General features: G+C 32.2%; 3 protein-coding genes across 4 annotated transcripts; 2 read left to right on the forward strand and 1 right to left on the reverse strand.

Annotated features, from left to right (window-relative positions):
* Positions 1-1,154: 1,154 nt before the first annotated feature.
* Positions 1,155-3,642, forward strand: LOC123909533. 2 transcript variants are annotated; one of them, XM_045960374.1, is made up of 6 exons: positions 1,155-1,460; positions 1,555-1,593; positions 1,697-1,915; positions 2,443-2,557; positions 2,827-3,040; positions 3,122-3,642. In XM_045960374.1, the coding sequence occupies exons 2-6, from the start codon at positions 1,573-1,575 to the stop codon at positions 3,219-3,221; spliced, it is 669 nt and encodes a 222-aa protein (XP_045816330.1). In that variant the 5' UTR covers positions 1,155-1,460; positions 1,555-1,572; the 3' UTR covers positions 3,222-3,642. The 2 variants fall into 2 exon arrangements, with proteins under 2 accessions (XP_045816330.1, XP_045816329.1); XM_045960373.1 differs by having other exon boundaries at positions 1,175-1,460; positions 2,815-3,040.
* LOC123909532 (gibberellin 2-beta-dioxygenase 8-like) lies at positions 3,593-6,918 on the reverse strand. Its single transcript, XM_045960371.1, has 3 exons — positions 6,461-6,918; positions 4,030-4,351; positions 3,593-3,826 (listed from the first exon to the last, which is right to left on the reverse strand). Exons 1-3 carry the CDS (start codon positions 6,916-6,918, stop codon positions 3,593-3,595), a joined length of 1,014 nt encoding a protein of 337 aa, XP_045816327.1.
* A 5,628-nt stretch (positions 6,919-12,546) lies between these two features.
* LOC123905428 (COBRA-like protein 10) lies at positions 12,547-15,019 on the forward strand. Its single transcript, XM_045955023.1, has 2 exons — positions 12,547-13,090; positions 13,584-15,019. The coding sequence occupies exons 1-2, from the start codon at positions 12,547-12,549 to the stop codon at positions 15,017-15,019; spliced, it is 1,980 nt and encodes a 659-aa protein (XP_045810979.1).
* Positions 15,020-19,235: the final 4,216 nt, after the last annotated feature.

Consider the following 19,235-nt stretch of genomic DNA (forward strand, 5'->3'; position numbering starts at 1 on the left):
AGCACGGATTGAAATTTATCTTCTAAATCATAGTGAGCTGAAGTCATCTTCCGAGCATTACTTAAGGGCATTTTAAATTTTTTAGAGGTCTATGAGCAATTAGGGGTGCCTAAAGAGCAAATTAAACATTATATCCTCAATATTATCTCAATCTAACAGATTCACTTGTGTAATATGTTTTCTCTTTAGGCCCCCAACGTGTCTTTTATACCCCAAGAAATCCAATTTTGCCCTCGATAAAAACTTCGGTTCGCAGAAATCAAAGCTTTTTCTAGTTCAAATTCAGAAAAAATTCGGTTAATAGAAACTGAATTTTTCAGTTTGTAGAAACAGAAGTTTTTATTGAAGGACAAAAAAGCAAAATATATAGGAGGAAAAAGAATCATGAGGGGCCTAAAGAGAAAACATCCCTATCTAAACTACTACACTTACTCGCGCGCTACGCGTTTCCTATTTTACCATTCCGCTACTTAAATAGCGGACGTTTTATAAAAATGAAGAAACCCTGCCAAGATTTTTATATCGTCAACTAGTTGACGAGTTGACAGAAATTTCTCAAAGGAATTATAAGAATTAGTTAATTCTACCATTTGTCAATCTCTACATGTAACCAATCCATTGATAATTCTTCCAACCCTAGAGTTCTTAAAAAAAAAAGTCTAAAAATTCTCTCTTAACTGAGTGTTGGTTGTGAAGCTCCTTGTTTTTCCACATTGAAAACACGCACATCAGACCTATTATTTTATAGCAGCTTTTACACATGTATCATATCATGGCTCGCATAAGCTAGATCATATATACGAGTTTGATTCTGAAAAATACAGACAAATTCACAAAATAAATTTTGTACGTTAAAAGAAGGCAATAGGTTGGTTTCAGGAAAAAAGTCAATGGATTGATTTTTTATTTTTATTTTTCCCTAAAAGGATCGATTTGTTTTTATGCGTGAGAAACTCAATTTGCATATGTAATAATAATAATAAAATATAGAAAGTCAATTCGTCAAAAAATAATAAAATATAAAAAGTCAATAACCAAAAAAAAAAAGAAAAATAGTCTCTCCTCAAAGTAACAAACCAACCCACAATCATGTCTTTCTCTCTCTCTCTCTCCCCTCTGACTTGTTACTTTCTCGCTTTCTTTTTAAGAAAAACAAATCATTCATTTCTACGTTGACAAAACAAAGAGTTGTTTGTCCCTAAAAAATAAAACAGAGTGCTGCTGCATTTCAATTTGTTCTTACTCATTTTAATTAAGAAACTCTGTTTTTTATTTTTTCATCCTAATATTTCCAACCCTTTCTTGATTTCAACATACAACAATTTGCGTAATAATTTAAAAGATCAATCATTCAACTTAATTGGGCATCTGAAAGTGGGTTTTCTTTTATGATTGATTGCGTAAATTAAAAAAAAAAAAAAGATAAAAACTTGGCTTGTGGTTCACGGATTCTATATGTTGTAAGTTAATTATTTGCGTGTTTCTTAATTCTATATTATAACGTTAATCAGAGTCCAATCTCATGTTATGTTCCTCTGTTTTTTCTTCTATTAGGAGGAAGTGATTTCAAATATGGAGGAAATTTCCAAATTGGTAAGATTTCAGTTTTCTTATTTTATCAATGATAATAACTATTCATTCGCTTTTATTAAGAATGAATGTGTTATTTATTATGGGAGATTCTTGGATTTTGTAGGATTTGTCGTCATCATGTTCTTCTTATTATGGTTGTGGAGATCATGGTTTTGAAATGGAGCAAAAGGGAATGTCGATTTTGGATCAGGTAAATTCTTCTTCATCATCATCATCATCATATCAATACACAATGGAGAAAGCTGAAAGCTATGTCATTGATATGGATGCATTCTCTTCCGGCATCAATAAAGATAGTACCAATTCAAATTCCAGAATTTCGGTATGCATCTCTCTCTCTCTTTTTCCTTCAACAAAAATTATTTTCTTATTTTTGTCTGACTTTATTTAATATCTCATGGTTAAACTCTGGATTACTGGACCCTAATAAAAAAACTTATTTTCTTGTTAAATTAAAAAAAGCTTACCTAATCAGAAAGGTTCTAAATGATGAAATGTTAGCATTTTGACGGTGGTTGTAAAAGGAGATATACATGCAAGTATTGTGATAGGTTTGAGAGTAAAAAATAGAATACCTAATCTCTTTGCATGAAAGAGATATTTTAACGGGTTACGGGGATGTATCTACATGAGACATTGAGACACTCCTACGCTCAAGTAAGTATTCAGGTGAAGTGATAGGTTTGAGAGTAAGAAATAGAATATCCTGCCCTTTTACGTGAAATATGAAGGGGGTGTCCGTGTACCTACAAGATACTCCGACGCTTAAATAAGTATATGCGTGAAATGAAATTTTTGAGGGTAAGAAATAGAATACCGACACCCTGAAGTTTTGTTTTTTTGTTGCAGAGGAGCCTTTCGAGGAAAGGATCTCAGCGTGTGGGCGACAGGAAGATAAATGGCCTTACAACGCTTCAAATTCATGATAATAAGGATTGCTTATCTGCTATGTGCTCACCAATAGGTATCAAAACACACACTCCAATTATTTTGTACAGATCAATATTCCTGTAGTTACATATTGAAAGTTTGATATACAGTATATGAATTATGACATGGTTGGTTATGAAATGGTAGTATGCAAAATGATTTATTTATGTTTTAATATATTAATGTAAAAGTGAAACCATTTTTGTATATATATAACTTATAAGCAAAATAGTACATGTATTTAACTGAAATTGAGCAAAGGATTATGTGTGTATCATTGAAGTGTTGTAGCTACTCATTCAGGTACGCCGATACTGCCCGCAGCAATGGCAGTGGTGTCCGCGGATCATTCCATCAACCCACACGCCCATCAACAGAGTAACATTGGCGGCACCACCACCACCACCACAACCACCACCACCGAAGGCAGATCATCCTTAACTCGCAGAAATAGTTTCATACGATCTTCTTCATGGACAGTTGATCCTAAAAGGGTTCTCATTTTCTTTGCCACCTTGTAAGATCCACCTACTATACATTTTATAGTTGCATCTTTTCTACTTTGCCATTTTCCATTAATTGTTTGATTCTGAAACAGGTCAAGCATGGGAACAATGTTGCTGATATACTTCACTCTCGTTAGCAATAAGCAAAATGCAGATGAATATGTGGGTCATTTAGGAGGAAGTAGTGAGTGAAACCACCCACTTACATATTACTACACAATCTCATAACTTAGAATCTCTAACCAAATGGTAAATTGACACACACACACAGCCAAACTATCTCAAACCCGTATTTGCTGCCGTCACCGGCGGCACGCATTCACGCAGTCAGGGAATCCGCGAGCCACATATCAAACTCGGTAATTTTAGTTTTTAAAGAAAATTAAAATCTACTTAAAGTCAATGACCGCAGGGAATCCCCTGACTGCACCAATGCGTGAAGTCAATGACGGCAGAGAATCCAGGTTCGTTTCTGTGTATAATGATCTCTTCAAAAAGGTGTTGGAATACTATATACCCACAATAATGGTATGCTGATCATATACTATGTACTACATAGTTCCTTAATTTATGAGAAACCTAGGTAAGCCTATTTTGGTGCCTAGTTTCTGAACATCATCACGAACTTGTTTTCTGTATTCTTCAAAGCTGAATTTCCTGTAAACAGAGGGCTCTTTACAACTCCTTATCACAGTGTCATTTGAAGGGCATAAGAAATAAGCCACTGAGAACCTTTCTACTTTTGGATTTGTCACAACTCGATGCACAACACTCTTATACACTCCATTGCTCCAAGCCTACATGTATTCATTGCATACAACATTAATTAAAACAAACTAGAAATAATTTGGCTTAAATGCAGTTTTGATCATCCGATTTTGTCTCATTTCTGATTTGGTCTCTCGATTTCTAAATCCACCAATTAGAGAGACCGTGATCATGAATGAGACCAAATATAATGACCAAAACTTCATTTTAACCGAATAATTAATATAAGTACCTGAAATAAGTCTCCAATGTTAATTATAAGAGCATCAGGGTTTGGTTTAACTGCAACCCATTTTCTGTCTTTGACTAATTGTAAACCTCCAACTTGATCTTGATATAATATGGTGAGGAAGTCACTATCTGTATGTGGCACTAGGCCATGAATCCTAAAATCAATTGGACATGGAAGATATCTGTTCAATCTAAGATAACATGTGTTGGGCAAGCAATTCTCCTTAAAATAAGTTGATTGGTGACCCAATTTCTCTGCCAGGATATCAGCTAAAGTTTGTGCAAGGTTTGAAACTGTGGTAGCAAATTGTTCCATTATTGAACTGCAAATATGTGTGCATCCAAAAAAGTTAGTTAGGCTAATTTGGTTTATCACATTTGTCTATGGTAACAAAACTTACAAGCAGAATGTTAAAGAAAAATTAATATGTGCACATTTCTTCAATCATTAATTGATTTAATACTGACAAAACAAACATCAATTCCACTTGTCCATCAATTCCACTTGAGAATGACACTTTGAGTCCACTTGTGGAAATAGGGAACAAAAAAGAAGTGCATGATGAGTGATGAAAAAGTAGAAAGAAAAGGACAAGCTAAACTTAATAAGATTGAGACAAAGTAAGGTGGTCCAAATAGAAATGAAATTGGACTTAGATTATTATATAATCTTTTGAAAATTAAACAACCCCACCCCTACCACTACATTCCTGATAGACCCAATTTTTTTTGATAATTAAAGACCCAAAAATCTTGTTTACGTGAGGTCTCCATTATCTCTCCATAATTTGAAGATATTTACTTCAAACAATTAATGAGAATTAGTTATATAAATAAATTTATATATAATATTCACAACTAATTTTTAACTAGCTTTTACTTTACATGTATATAAAATTATCATTAATTGTTAATTATTAGGTAAATACCTTTATATTACCAAGGGGGTAGTTTAGAAAAAAGAAACAGAGGCTTTTGAGAAATGGGCCGAAATAAAATGCCCGATTGCTTTTAACTATAATAATAGTCATATTTGTAGGCTTGTGTAATTGACCGTTTTATACTATTAATTAACATGGATGACGTGAGTTTGTTCACAGATTCATACTTTTGATTTTCAGCGAATTTGAATTTGTATTACATCGATGTATTCTATCAATATGAATGAGTGAATATTATTTATTTTTAGTCAAAAAAAGAAGATAAACCTAACACCATAGAGCTGTCAAAACTGGACCGGATTAATGGATCGGTTCATTAGCCTACAGGTTTGGACGGATTGAACCTCAAAAAACTAATCAAATGCAACAGACTATTTTGACTCAAGCCCATGTAGTCCATATGAAAAATGGGCTGAGCCAGAGCCGACCCATTATAAAAAAAAAATTATGTCATTTTTGTGAAACTAATTTCAATAAAAACATAAAACGTTATCATCTAATTGAAAAATTATTATAAAAATATAGTTAAATGGGTAAACTTAATAAAAAGGTTATATTTACGTAAAACTTTAAAAAAATTAAGTTTATAACATTAATTTGAATTAATTTTTTTTAATAGGAATAAAACTAGAGTTTAATTGATATTTAGTACTGATGTAAAAATTATTTACACTTGTATACAATTTTTTTGAACCAACACTTATATACAATTATATCTCAATAAAATTGATAATTAAGAAACTAATACGTCAAAATGACATACAAAAATATTGAATAAACGGAAAAAATAAAATAAAATGGGTTGGGTTGACCCATTGGCCCACATGGCCGATATGGACCGGATTCATTAATGTATAGCTTAATAGTAATTGGGCCAGGCCAATCTAATTCATATATATAGTCTGGTCCACCAGATCGGTCTGGGTCGGCCCATTTGACAGCTATACACCTTAGAATTGCCGAGATAAATATAATAATAATAATAATAATAATAATAATAATAATAATAATAATAATAATAATAATAATAAAAACAAACTAAATTAACTAATATCATTTAATTTAAGGAACTAAATTAGTGTTTCATAGATTTGGAGATTACAATTTCAAAGACTATAATACCGATTTATTTGAATGAAGCTTACACATTTGGATTTGAATAGATATCAAGACAAATTACTATGAAATAAAAATAATGCATATCCAAACTAAAGAACTAAGAATAAGATGTTTTTTAAGTCAAAGAAAAATAAGATCATGGTTAGATAATTAGTGTATATATATTAATATGGGTCATGCTAACCGGTGCCCCCGGGGCATTGGTTAAGGAAACCAAAAAAGGAAATTTTAAAATAAAAAATAACACTTTTTAGATTTTCGAGGCGTTGACCGCACAAACTTCAATATGATATTACTATATTTGGTTCCTTAAACAGTGCCCCAGGGGCATTGTTTAGCATTTTCCTATTAATATTAGTAGTGAGAACATACCTAAGATGAGTGTTTGATCCGGTACTTGATTCTAGTATATCAGTTAAGGGAATATGAAATGCTTCTGACCAAGATAACTGTTTAATGCATGTGGCAGTTGGTGTTCCCCAACGGTAACTACCAGAAGATAAATTCAAGAACTTGTCTTCTTTTCTCTTCTTATCAAATGGTTCCTTGAAAACCTTCTCTTGTTCATACCTTAATCTCTTCAAAATGTCACTTGAAATTCCATGATTTACAACTTGGAAGAAACCCCAATCCTGTGAAGCCTTTGCTATCATAGACTTGCACTCTTCATTCGCCACGTCGTTGATTTCATTTAAACGGCTAAGATCAATCAATGGAAGCTCACATTCACCATCCACCATTATTAACTCATCATTAATAATATTTTTGGTCTTGTTGAATAGGTTCTTGTATGTTTCTTCAAATGGTGGGTCTGAATTAATGGAGTCCATGCTGATATATATATATATCATATGAAATGTCAAATGAGTGAAATAGCTAATTGATTTCTTTGAAGAAATTATATAAACAAATGAAAAGAAGATATGGACAATCAATTGTTTTTTCTGTTTATTTCTTCTTCGATGAAAACGTTTTAGACCTTGGAGACAAAGGTAGATTACATGTCTTTTTGTTGAGACAAATTGATCCATATATTCACTTTAATTATTAATTATAAATTTTTGAATAAATTAAATATATCAAAATTTATGATAAAAAGAAAATATTAATTTTTATTTCATGAACATAATAATATAAAAAAATTTAGTAAAATTTAAGTAAATTGAGTTTCAGAGACTTACCGGAACGAAAAAAATCTCAAGACTCATAAAACACAGATAGAGGTATTAAAATTTTATCCACCAACAATTACTCAAATTAGCATCAATAGCAAAAATAGATATAAATATTTCGCAATTAAAATAAAAGGAAGCAACCCCTTCCTAAATAATTTGATGTATGAGTATGATAATCTGATTAAAGCATTATTATATATGATGATAATGTAATTAAAGAAGTGAAACAAATTTGTATTTAATGAAAAATGTGTGTGTGTGCTGGCTTAGCATATCTATAACGTACGTATATATCTAGGACTAAGAAATTGCGTCTATCTCAAGTCTCCAACTAAGCTATAATATGCAAAAGTTACAAAAGAACTTGGACAAAGCAGGGTAACAAACAAACAAACAAACCTCTGTCTTTGTTTGTGTTGATGATGATGAATGAAGAGTTTTAGATTTTTCGATAACATATTAAATTTGTGACTACTTCGAAGTGTCTAGACTAGATCCTTCAATTATTTCATCATCTTCTCATGTCTAGAAATAATGCAAATTGTTGTAAATCAGATAAAACATATTGGTATGGGACCAATTAAATATTGTCAAAACCTTGTGATTGGATTGGTTGACTTATGAATTAATAATAAAAAAAATTATAAGGACAAACATCTCCATGGACCATGCTATAGTTGGTTGATTAATTAAGAACCTTATAAGAAGTTATTATGTTCCGGGAGTTATAAGGTTGGTTAAGTAGCTAAGAAATAGAGTGACGTGTCTCTGGTTCAATTTTCACTTTCACTAAAAAAAAAACTACCAATTAACAATTAGCATATTTTAATATTGAATTATCAATTAGCATATTAATATTGGCCATTTTTTAAAAAAAGCTATTTGATTCTTGATATTCTTTGCACACTTGCATGTGCGATTGCACCCCCTAAACATGATCAAAGATTGCCACTTAATCTAAGGAGAATTGTTATACTAAAGTTTTGAAACTCAATAATTACAAACACTTCATTGACACTGTTATAAAAAAGGCTGCTGATCCTTTTGATGTAAGCTTTTACATCATTTCTAATGCTAATGCAGGGTTAACATACATCGATAAATGGAGTATAGACCAGAGTTGTATGAATGCTAATTCTAGTCTTTTTAAAAATTGTTTGGAGAGATATTTAATTTCAGCTAAAGTATAAAAATTAAAATAAGCTTCCCTAGCCAAGAGAAATTTTATATGCAAAAAGGATTACATGACATACATGAAGAATATAGGTATACAAGAAGAATAGCTATACCTATCTATGAGCATTCAAGTTGAGCTTCAGCTAGCGTATGCTATAATTAAGAATGAATGAATGAATGTGGAAGGATTGCTAGCTGATGAAATATATATAGGAAAAAAAATCATCAATTATTGTCAATAATTTATTTTTACCAAAAAAAAAAAAAAAAAGAAGCAAAATTATTGTCAATGTATTGATAAATATGATGGAAACTTGATGATTAAAAGGCTATGCTAAAGTGAAGACCACGCGGCTCATGGTAGCATCAGAGAATACCTATCTACTGTCTTTTTTTTTTTTAATTTTCTTCATATATTTTGATTAGTTTTTCTTTTGAAACATATTTTTTGAAGGCATGTGCATTGTTATTTTATTAATGCAAATATATATTATTATTACATGGTAAAGTAAAGTAAAGGAAACATATGGAAGGATTGATTTAGTGGTAGGAACTAAACAAACATATACACATGACATGTGTTTTTGGACTTAAACATATAGGAGGTTTAAATCCAAAAGATACATCTAATATCATAACTTAAGTATCATATTGATTTATCCATTTAATGTAAGACTTCTAATATTCTCACATTTTTTAAGAGCTGACGTCCACAATGATTTATACTGTATCAACTCTGATCTGATGGTATATAGCAATTTTCTTTTTGACGAATTTACTCACCTATCGGTACTCGGTGGAGTACCTTAATCCAACTTATAGATAATTTTTTTATGTAATTTAGCTCTCAATAAAAACATCAATGTTATAGTTATAGAAATTGATATACTCTACTTTGAAGATAGATAAGCCTCCTAAAAAGAGAAAAAAACAAGAAGAAAAAAGTAATTTGACATTTCAAATGATCATCTCTTCATTCCACACATTGAGCCTCTCCGGCCAATATCATAACAGTGTGATTAGACAGAATATAACATAATTCAATTATATGATGTTATGATTATTCTGAAAATAAATGATTACCTTTGTCAATTTCTTCCAATCATGAACGGTCTCTATTTGATGTAACGTGAAGAACATGGAGGGAGACTTGGAAGAATGAGAACCATACTCTCGTGTATGGTGCAATGCGATTTTGAAAATTCAAATCGCCTAATTTTACACATGTGCGTGTTACTGTTATTGCCGTCATTTACTCATGTGCTTGTTACTGTACTTGTAATATACTCCCTCCGTCCCAAAATATACGCAAAAGTGGGTTAAAGAAACTTGATGTATTTGGTTAAAGATTTAGACCAAATACATTCATTTTTGTTGACCAACTTTTATTTATATTTTGAGATTGAGGGAGTAAGTGGTATCCAAATTCCTTTTCAACTCATTTTTTCATGTTGTCTTATGTCGTCAACATCTCAACCGTCCATTCATTTCTCACTCTCTCTAAAATTCGTGACTTGGTATTCAAAACTATATCAATTATCCCAAAAATTTAAGCTGTTAGGATAAAATAAATCACATTAATAATTTTATATTATTTTTAACACGTCCCCTCATGCAAGAGCCCACTTGGACTTGAAGCGTGGATAATGCATAGGTCCACCTACCATAAGCTTAAATTCCACTTTTTAATTAGAAAGTGAGGGGGAGTGAAGATCGAACTCTAGACCAATTAGTCGTAAATTAGTCGTAGAGACTCTGATACCATGTCAAATAACTAATTATCCCAAAAGTTTAAGCTGTTAAGAAAGAGCCACATCAATAGTTTTATATTATTTCTAACAAAAACATAGTATTTGAAATTGATTCTCTCTTTATGATATGGTTAAGAAAGGCCATACAACTTGTACTCCATCTTCTCAATGAAATATTGTTGGTGCTTTATAGTAATGATGATTGGATTAGTGGTATTTGCTTTTCGCCTAGATAGACCAATATATGCTCACTTACTAGCTTAGAGCGGCCATTCGGCTCAGTTTACTATTACTGTTGTTGATCATGTTTTAAAATTGTGCTTGACCCTCACTAAAATAATATTCGTATGAGGTTCGGTTCAATTTATCGGTTCACCAGTTTTAAAATTGAAATTTGTGAACAAGATTGAACCAGTTCAGTTTCTTTGGTTTAATAAGATTTTTGATCCAAACCAAACTAAATCGATTTATAAGATAAAAATTATCTCTAGTTACTAACTAAATATATTTTAAATTATTTTTTAATTAATGTATCGACAAATATATGAGTGAGGTATGATGAAAAACGTGGCTGGCCTAACCATATTATTCTCCAACATTTGGTCGTCGAAATTTTCAATAGGGGCAAATATATAAGACAAGGGCATGTGCATTGCCTACGCTACAAAGGACACGAAAATCAGCACCATTGGATCCATGCTTCACTGTTCACTCGGTTGTTGGCGTTGCTACATACATAGCATTAAAATATCACAATTCGATGCATTTCTTCACTTTAAAAATACACTTAAAAATTGACTATATAAATTTTAAGAACCTTGTACTATATTTAGTTTTATTAATTACTGCTCCATAAACACTTTCTTAAATTTTTCTTTAAAATATTACTGTTTTATTTTGCTATATATATATACTCAAATTGGTGACTTTTTTTTACCAAAATGATGTAGTTTTTACATTATATTATCAATCAGGTGAATTTTAAAAAAAAATTATCAAAAGGGTGTAAGTCGTCGTTGTCATGTACGACTTACACACCACTTTTTTTTTCCTTCAGTTTATAAGCAAAGTTGTAGATGGCAGCCACGACTTTGAGTTTTTTCCTTCTTTTTTTTATTTATTTTTAATAGTTATATTTTTTTTAGCATGTGATTGCATCGTGTGTCTATTGCAATGTTAATTGTGGTGTTTATATTTACATGTGATTTCATCCTTTTGGAAGCAAAGAGTATTGGACTTCATATTCGGGTCCAACATTAAAACCTAATTGTAATATGAGAAGACATAATAGGGGTAGACCAAATACAACTATAATACATAACAACATGGATGTAAATTTTTAAAAAACTGCACCTGTTTTATAATATAATGTAAAAACTACACTCTTTTGGTAAAAAAAATCCAAATTGGTCTATAACAATTTGCATATAATCAATTTTAGCCCTCAACAAAAATAATACAGTAATCCCTAGCAATTACATAGAGGTTCCATTAACATGGGCGGACATGTGTGAAGCTAGGTGTGGCTATAGTCACACTAGACCAAATTTTCTTTAAAATGAAAACAATGTTGTTTTATAAAGTGAATAGAGATAAATTGTCTGTCAACAAAAACCTTTTACGCGTTTCGTTTTTTCTTTCTTCTTCCCTCAATTTTCCTCATTGCTGAACACCTTCACCAGCTCACCCCTCCTCTTAGTTTTACTCTCAAGTCAGCCTTCCCCCGTTTCTCCTCTCATAACGACGGCGTCACCCCTTCCAGTTCTAGCAAAAAATTAATAACCGCATCTCCGTTCGCCGTTCATTGTGGTTTAATCTCCATTCGTTGTTTGCCATTTGTTGTTGACGTCAAAGGTAATTTCACTAATTTGCTTTGAAATTAATAATGATTCCTTGCATTGTTTGGTTAATTTGGAAGGCAAAAAACACGTAAAGTGTTTTTATTGGCCGACAATTTATCTCTATTCACTTTATAAAATATCGTTTTTATTTTATTCTTAAATTTGGGATGGGCCGGTGTGGCTATACAAGTCTGCCCAATGCATAAGTGAGAAGAGTGGAATGAAAAACTAGAGATTTTTAAAATTACTATTAATAGTATCCCTTCCAAAATCCATCACAAACTTGAAAGTCAAGAGGTTCTCGTGTGACTTATTCTTTGCTAATATTTCGATTCTAACTCTCCTCACTCCCTTAACTTTCATAACCTTACTCTAACTCTTCTCACTCCTCACCATTTTTCTATTTTTATTATTTAAATCTCACTTAATTTTCTCTTAACATTAAACATCATAATTTTTTCACATTAATGTTAATTTCTCATGTTCTATCATGCAAATGAAATAATAAAAAAGACATGTCAAATGTATGGATATGTGAATTGTTATCATTAGTAACATTGTTGGTTTCATATAATGTCTTTGTGTGTGAATGTCAAGATCCCGAAGCTCTGCCTAAAGAAGCTGAAGACTGTAACGGAGTTTTCATTTCGTATGATTTGCTTGATCGAAGGAAGGAATTCCCTCGCGTAAAGAATGTGACAGCACAATCTTGGGCCTTTAATGCAACTGCAAAAGTTCTCAACACAGGAAAAGATGTTGTTAAATCATGGAAATTGTTCATAGGATTTCAACATCATGAAATCCTTGTCTCTGCTTCTGGTGGTATTCCATTCGAAACCGGTGACTTTCCAGCTTCTGTTGAAAATGGGACAACCTTAGTTGGAAGTTCTCTTCCTGATTTGGAAAGTTCCATCAACACAGCCCATGATTTGTCCCAAATTCAAGCTTTGATTCAAATTGCTGGTACCCAATTTGGGGTTAGGCCACCTGGAATTCCCATGCCTAAAAGCATCAAGTTGGAAAATGATGGATATAAGTGCCCCCAACCAAGTGTAAGAAGTGAGTACTTTTCTTCTTCCAAGCTTTATATTATTACATTAGTTATTCTTATTCCTCACTTATGAATTTGAGGCTGAAAATTGAAGATGTGATTAATAAGATACTTATGTGGCAACTTTGGTGGTGACTGGTGACATACCCACATGACACTATTAACCTAGATTCTTAATTAAAAATTCACTTTTCGAATTTACTTATAACAATGACCAAAAAAAAAATATATATTCATCTAAATATTTATTAAACTATATCACAAAACCAATTAAATTTGACATGAAACACTATCATCTCATTTTCGTCTCACCGACTTAGTTGTCACATAAGTATTCACTCGACGAATCATAAAAATCAATCAAATTGGTGAATTTAAAAATAAGGGATCAAAATTGTAACTAGGAATATGACAAAATAGAGAGACTAAAATCGGATTTATGTTGTATTACTATTTCCATAACTAGAAAATGAATTACTTGTATTGTTATTCATTCCATAGAGAGTTCCATGTTTGCATGTTGTAAAAGCGACCCAAATTACAAGTCAAAACTTTTGAAGACAAAATTGTTGCCACGTCAAAAAGGTGATCTAACCATAACCTATGATATTCTTCAAGCATATGACAACAACTATAATGTTGAAGTAACCATGGAAAATCATAACCCTTTATCAAGGTTAGATCGTTGGAACTTAACATTTGAATGGACAAGAGGTGAATTCATATACTCAATGAAAGGTGCTTTCACACGTGAAATGGATTCTTCAAAATGCATCTATGGTATTGCTGGACAATATTACAAAGACATGGATTTCACTAAAGTCACTAATTGTCAAAAAAATCCTATAATCAGTGATTTGCCTCCTGAAAAATATAATGATACTGAAATTGGTAAAATACCATTTTGTTGTAGAAATGGTTCTCTTTATTCTATAATCATGGATCCATCACTATCCATATCTAAATTTCAAATGCAAGTGTTTAAATCTCCACCTGATTTGGATAAAAAATCACTTTTCCCACCTGCAAGATGGAAAATTATGGGAGTACTTAACTCAGATTATACTTGTGGGCCACCTTTGAAAGTTGAACCGTCACAATTTCCAGAACCTAGAGGACTTGAGGCTACTGTTTTTGCTATTTCTACTTGGCAAATTGTTTGCAATATATCGAAACCGAAACAGAGGAAAACTAGATGTTGTGTCACTTTCTCTGCATACTATAATGATTCTGTTGTTCCTTGTAACACATGTGCTTGCGGTTGTGATAACGACGATGGTTATTATGATGGAAAAAAAAATCATCGGTGTGATCCGAACGCTAAAGCAATGCTACTTCCTTCGGAAGCTCTTCTTGTACCATATGATAATAGAACACTAAAAACAATTGCTTGGGCTAAGTTAAAGCATTTTCGCGTACCGAAAAAATTACCATGTGGAGATAACTGTGGAGTTAGCATAAATTGGCATATAGTTTCGGATTATAAAGGTGGATGGAGTGCTAGAATTACTCTTTTCAATTGGAAATCTTTTCAATTTAAGGATTGGTTCACTGCCTTGCAGTTCAAGAAAGGTGCTTCTCGCGGGTTTGAGAAAGTTTATTCTTTTAATGGTTCATTCCTTTCAAAAATCAATAACACTATTTTCATGCAAGGAGTGTTGGGATATGGAACAAATTATTTGATAGGACAAGACAATGATACCAATCCAAAGATTCCTGGAAAACAACAATCTGTTATTTCTTTTACCAAAAAATTTACACCAGAGATGAAAATTGCAAAAGGAGATGGGTTCCCTTCAAAGGTAATTTTCAATGGAGAGGAGTGTTCTATTCCTACTCAATTTCCAATGCAAAGTGGAAATCGACATAATGTATATTTAGTACAAGAAATCTTAGCCTTAGTTTTAGTTTTTACAATGAATCAAATATTGTTTTAGGATGTTGATGTTAACAACAATTGTTTTAGGATTAATTATGCTTTTTGTTTGAGTTAATGTAGTTTTTTTTTTCTTCATGCGATTTCTCAAATTCTAAACTATTAACATGAAGTAATTGAAACACAAAAGTGGTTTTTCATTTTCTTACTCATCTTCTTTCTCCACTATGTCAAGTTGCAAACAAAGCAACCTCTTGTTTCTCTAATGGGAGGTACATTCTAATCGAATATGTAACCTTTTGTTTTAACGTATGTTTTCGCTTACGACAAATCATGCGACGTCTATTGAATATATTAACTTTTTTTAGCTTTTACCACAAGTTTAATTTGGTTCAGGGGTCGGTTCTGGTATTAGTGGTTTCAGCCCCCTCTCGATCGCAGTTGTGAGGCATCGAACGGTGGTTCTTCCTACCAAATTCAATGTCAATCATCACTGAACAAATTAACAATGGATGAATATATTAACTTTTAATTTCGGGCTCAGTTAATTGATTCAATATATAGCATTAAAAATTTGATAGAGTCATGTGATTGTAAATCTAACTCTGTTCCTAACAATTAACATTTAGACATAAAATTATTCTAACTTTGTTAAGTAGAAAACATATATCTAACATTTTCTAAATCAAAAAATCATATTCGGAGTTTTAACACAAAAAAGCATTAAGAACAAGAATAACAACATCAATATATTAAAATCAAATTTTATATAATCACCAAATGAAGAGTTATATATAATAGATACATAACTAAACTACATTTGCTTATCAAAAAAAAAAAAAACTAACTACATTTAATCCAACACAAGAAAAATTAAATACTCGTATTCATGGTAACTTTACACAAAGATGAAAAGAAAACAGCGTTGCATCGATATGGTTGAGCTTCTGTTTATAGAGTTTGGATATGTGACATTTTGTTAGGTAACAAAATGTATGTTGCCCACTTGCCCTAGTGAGTGAGCTTTCTTTAGGGTGAAGTAATTTTCAACTATTAACCGCTCTAATTCGATAGGTGAATTGCTTGCCTGTCTTGCGAGTTCAGCTCTTGTAAAATCTCTTGATTTTTTTTGTCTACAATTTGCTTCACAAAGGTTTTGCTCGCCTTGCCAGTAACCTTGCCATGATTCACTCATTCACATTGATATTTCTGTTTACAATTTGCTAGACCATTAATTTGCTCGCCTCATGAATTGCTTGAAGCCCGTATTATTTGACTTACTCTTGGAGTTGGATGTTCCTTGTTTGTTTTCCTTACAAAAAAGGAAATGAGTCATGCTAAACAGTGCTCCGGGACAACAGTTCAAGAAACAAAAATGAAAACAAAAGAGAAGATAAGACTTTTACGGACCGTCTCTTTAGGATGTTATTTACAATTTTGGCTATTTTTTATATGACTTTTATGTTATTTATAATTAAAGAGAATGCTTATTTTGAGCAGAATCTCCAAATAATTGGCGACGACCCTAGTGTACGCCCAAATACTTTAGTTTTTTTTTTTCATTTTCTTCTTCATTTGTGTGTGTGGCCTAAATGAAGGGTTTAAATATGTGACCAAACAAGATAAGACTTTCTCTTCACGATGAACCATTATACTGGATCAACTTTAACGCTCTTCCATTAAATCGAACCATACTCTTCTATGTGTTCACCAGATAGGGGGATTTTGAAAATCTTTGTATAAGATAAATAGAAAGAATATAGAAGAAGAATGTAGATATACCAATCGTTTGTTGGTCTAATGGTGATTGACGCCGGACTTGGTAAGGATGACCACAGTTCGATCCTCCACAACTGTGATCGAGAGGGGGTTGAGGAACCACTTGATACCAGAACCGACCCCGAATCATTAATTTAAATAAAACAACACCAAACAACCAAACAAGAAATAAATATGTAATGCATGAGTAAGATGCAAAGGCATGATATAGTAACGGTAACAATAGTAATAAACAGTAATAATATGAGTATAGTGCAATGCAAAGGCATGATACAGTAACAGTAACAATAGTAGTAGACAGTAATATGAGTGAGTATATTGAGTGAGGAAGTTGAGACATAGTAATAATTAATTAACAAGAGTTCAGAGGTATTCATTCCACCACACCAAACATCAGAAGAAAAATTAAATAAATTTAAAACACAAGAGGCCACGTTTCTATTTCTTTGTGTATATACTACATCCCACTTACACCAACTCGTACCTCCATAAATGCTTTTACACCCTCTCATTACCCTCTTCAATAACTATACTCTGTTTCCTTTCAGACATCACCATACCTCCTACCTACTAACCATCTCTCTCTGGGCCACCTCTCAAAACCATTAACACTTCCATAATTCCTTCCTACACCCCCTCCACTTGTTTTTTAGATTCTTCTACTACATGACCCACGTATATGTTTCAACGGTTAACGTCTCTCTCTGCTGTTTCCTTTCCACCATCATCATCAATCTTTCTCTTAATATATTAAGGTCCTTTTTGTATTAATATATATATATATATATATATATATATATATATATATATATATATATATAGGGGGCTGCTAACTTAGACCCAGTTGGGTCTAAGTTAGCAAGGTGCACCTTTTCAGTTGGACCAAAATACCCATTCTTTTTAATTAATTAACCAAATTACCATCAATGGACGCGGATCCAGTGTCGCGCGCGTACCGCAGTACCATGGTTACAGGCTGTTGATTTCCATCAGACAGTCAAGATCTGATCTCATCAAGACTGTCTGATCAATCAGACAGCCCAGATCATCCGAATCCATCAGATTCCAGCACGTGCACCACACTGGATTACACCCTGGAGAGAAGAATCTACTTTTCAAAAGCAGGACACGTGTCGCTGTCTGATTGGCTGGGCGTGATTTTTTTCCATTTAATATTTTGAACTCAATTATTTCGTTGTAAATTAATTTTTTATTTATTTTTTTATACCAAAATTCATAATTTTTTTTTCTCTACAAATAGAGACTTGGTTCGTTTGATTTGGACACAGAAAAAAAAACCCAATTTTTCACTACCTTAATCTCATTTTTCACTACCTTACATCAACTCACTGAAACCATTCTACCAGCAAAATGGTTTCAGATTACAACTCTCTGAAACCATTGTACCAGATAAATGGTTTCAGAAGCAAACACAATTAATAAATTACTCACTGAAACCATTCTACCAGTAAAATGGTTTCAGAATACAACTATGTGCAACCATTCTACAAGCTAAATGGTTTCAGAAGCAAATAACTAATAATTAACTTACTGAAACCATTCTACCAGAAAAATGGTTTCAGATTACAACTCTCTGAAACCATTGTACCAGATAAATGGTTTCAGAAGCAAACACAATTAATAAATTACTCATTGAAACCATTCTACCAGTAAAATGGTTTCAGAATATAACTATGTGCAACCATTCTACCAGTAAAATGGTTTCAGAAGCAAACATTAGTTTTTAATTACCGTTTTATCTCATTTAATTAACTAAAAATAGTTTCAGGTCTCCAAAAATTTCATAAAATATACCAAAAGTTCCAGAATATTATCTACTATTTTCCTGGTATAATGGTTTCAGTGAGTTGGTTGAGTGGTGCGTGTTAAATTACAACACACAAGTAACGTATTTAGTACACAAAAAATGAGATTAAGGTAGTGAAAAATTGCGTTTTTTTTTCGGTGTCCAAATCAAACGAACCAAGTCTCTATTTGTAGACAAAAAAAAAAATTATGAATTTTGGTATAAAAATAAAAAAATAAAAAATTAATTTACAACGAAATAATTGAGTTCAAAGTATTAAATGAACAAAAATCACGCCCAGCCAACCATTGTGTGACACGTGTCCTACTTTTAAAAAGCAAATTTTTCTCTCTCCAGGTTGTAATCCAGTGTGGCGCAGGCGCTGGAATCTGATGGATCAGGATGATCTGGGCTGTCTGATTGATCAGACAGTCTTGATGAGATCAGATCTTGGCTGTCTGATGGAAATCAACGGTCTGTAACCATGGTCCTTCGGTACGCGCGCGACACTGGATCTGCGTCTATTAATGGGTATTTTGGTTAATTAATTAAAAAGAATGGGTATTTTGGTCCAATTGAAAAGGTGCACCTTGCTAACTTAGACCTGACTAGGGTCTAAGTTAGAAAACCCCATATATATATATATATATGGATACATATTCACTTTTGTAGCATAACCACACAGTTTGAT

Source organism: Trifolium pratense, linkage group LG2 (assembly GCF_020283565.1).
Source record: "Trifolium pratense cultivar HEN17-A07 linkage group LG2, ARS_RC_1.1, whole genome shotgun sequence".
Taxonomy (NCBI): Eukaryota; Viridiplantae; Streptophyta; class Magnoliopsida; order Fabales; family Fabaceae; genus Trifolium; species Trifolium pratense.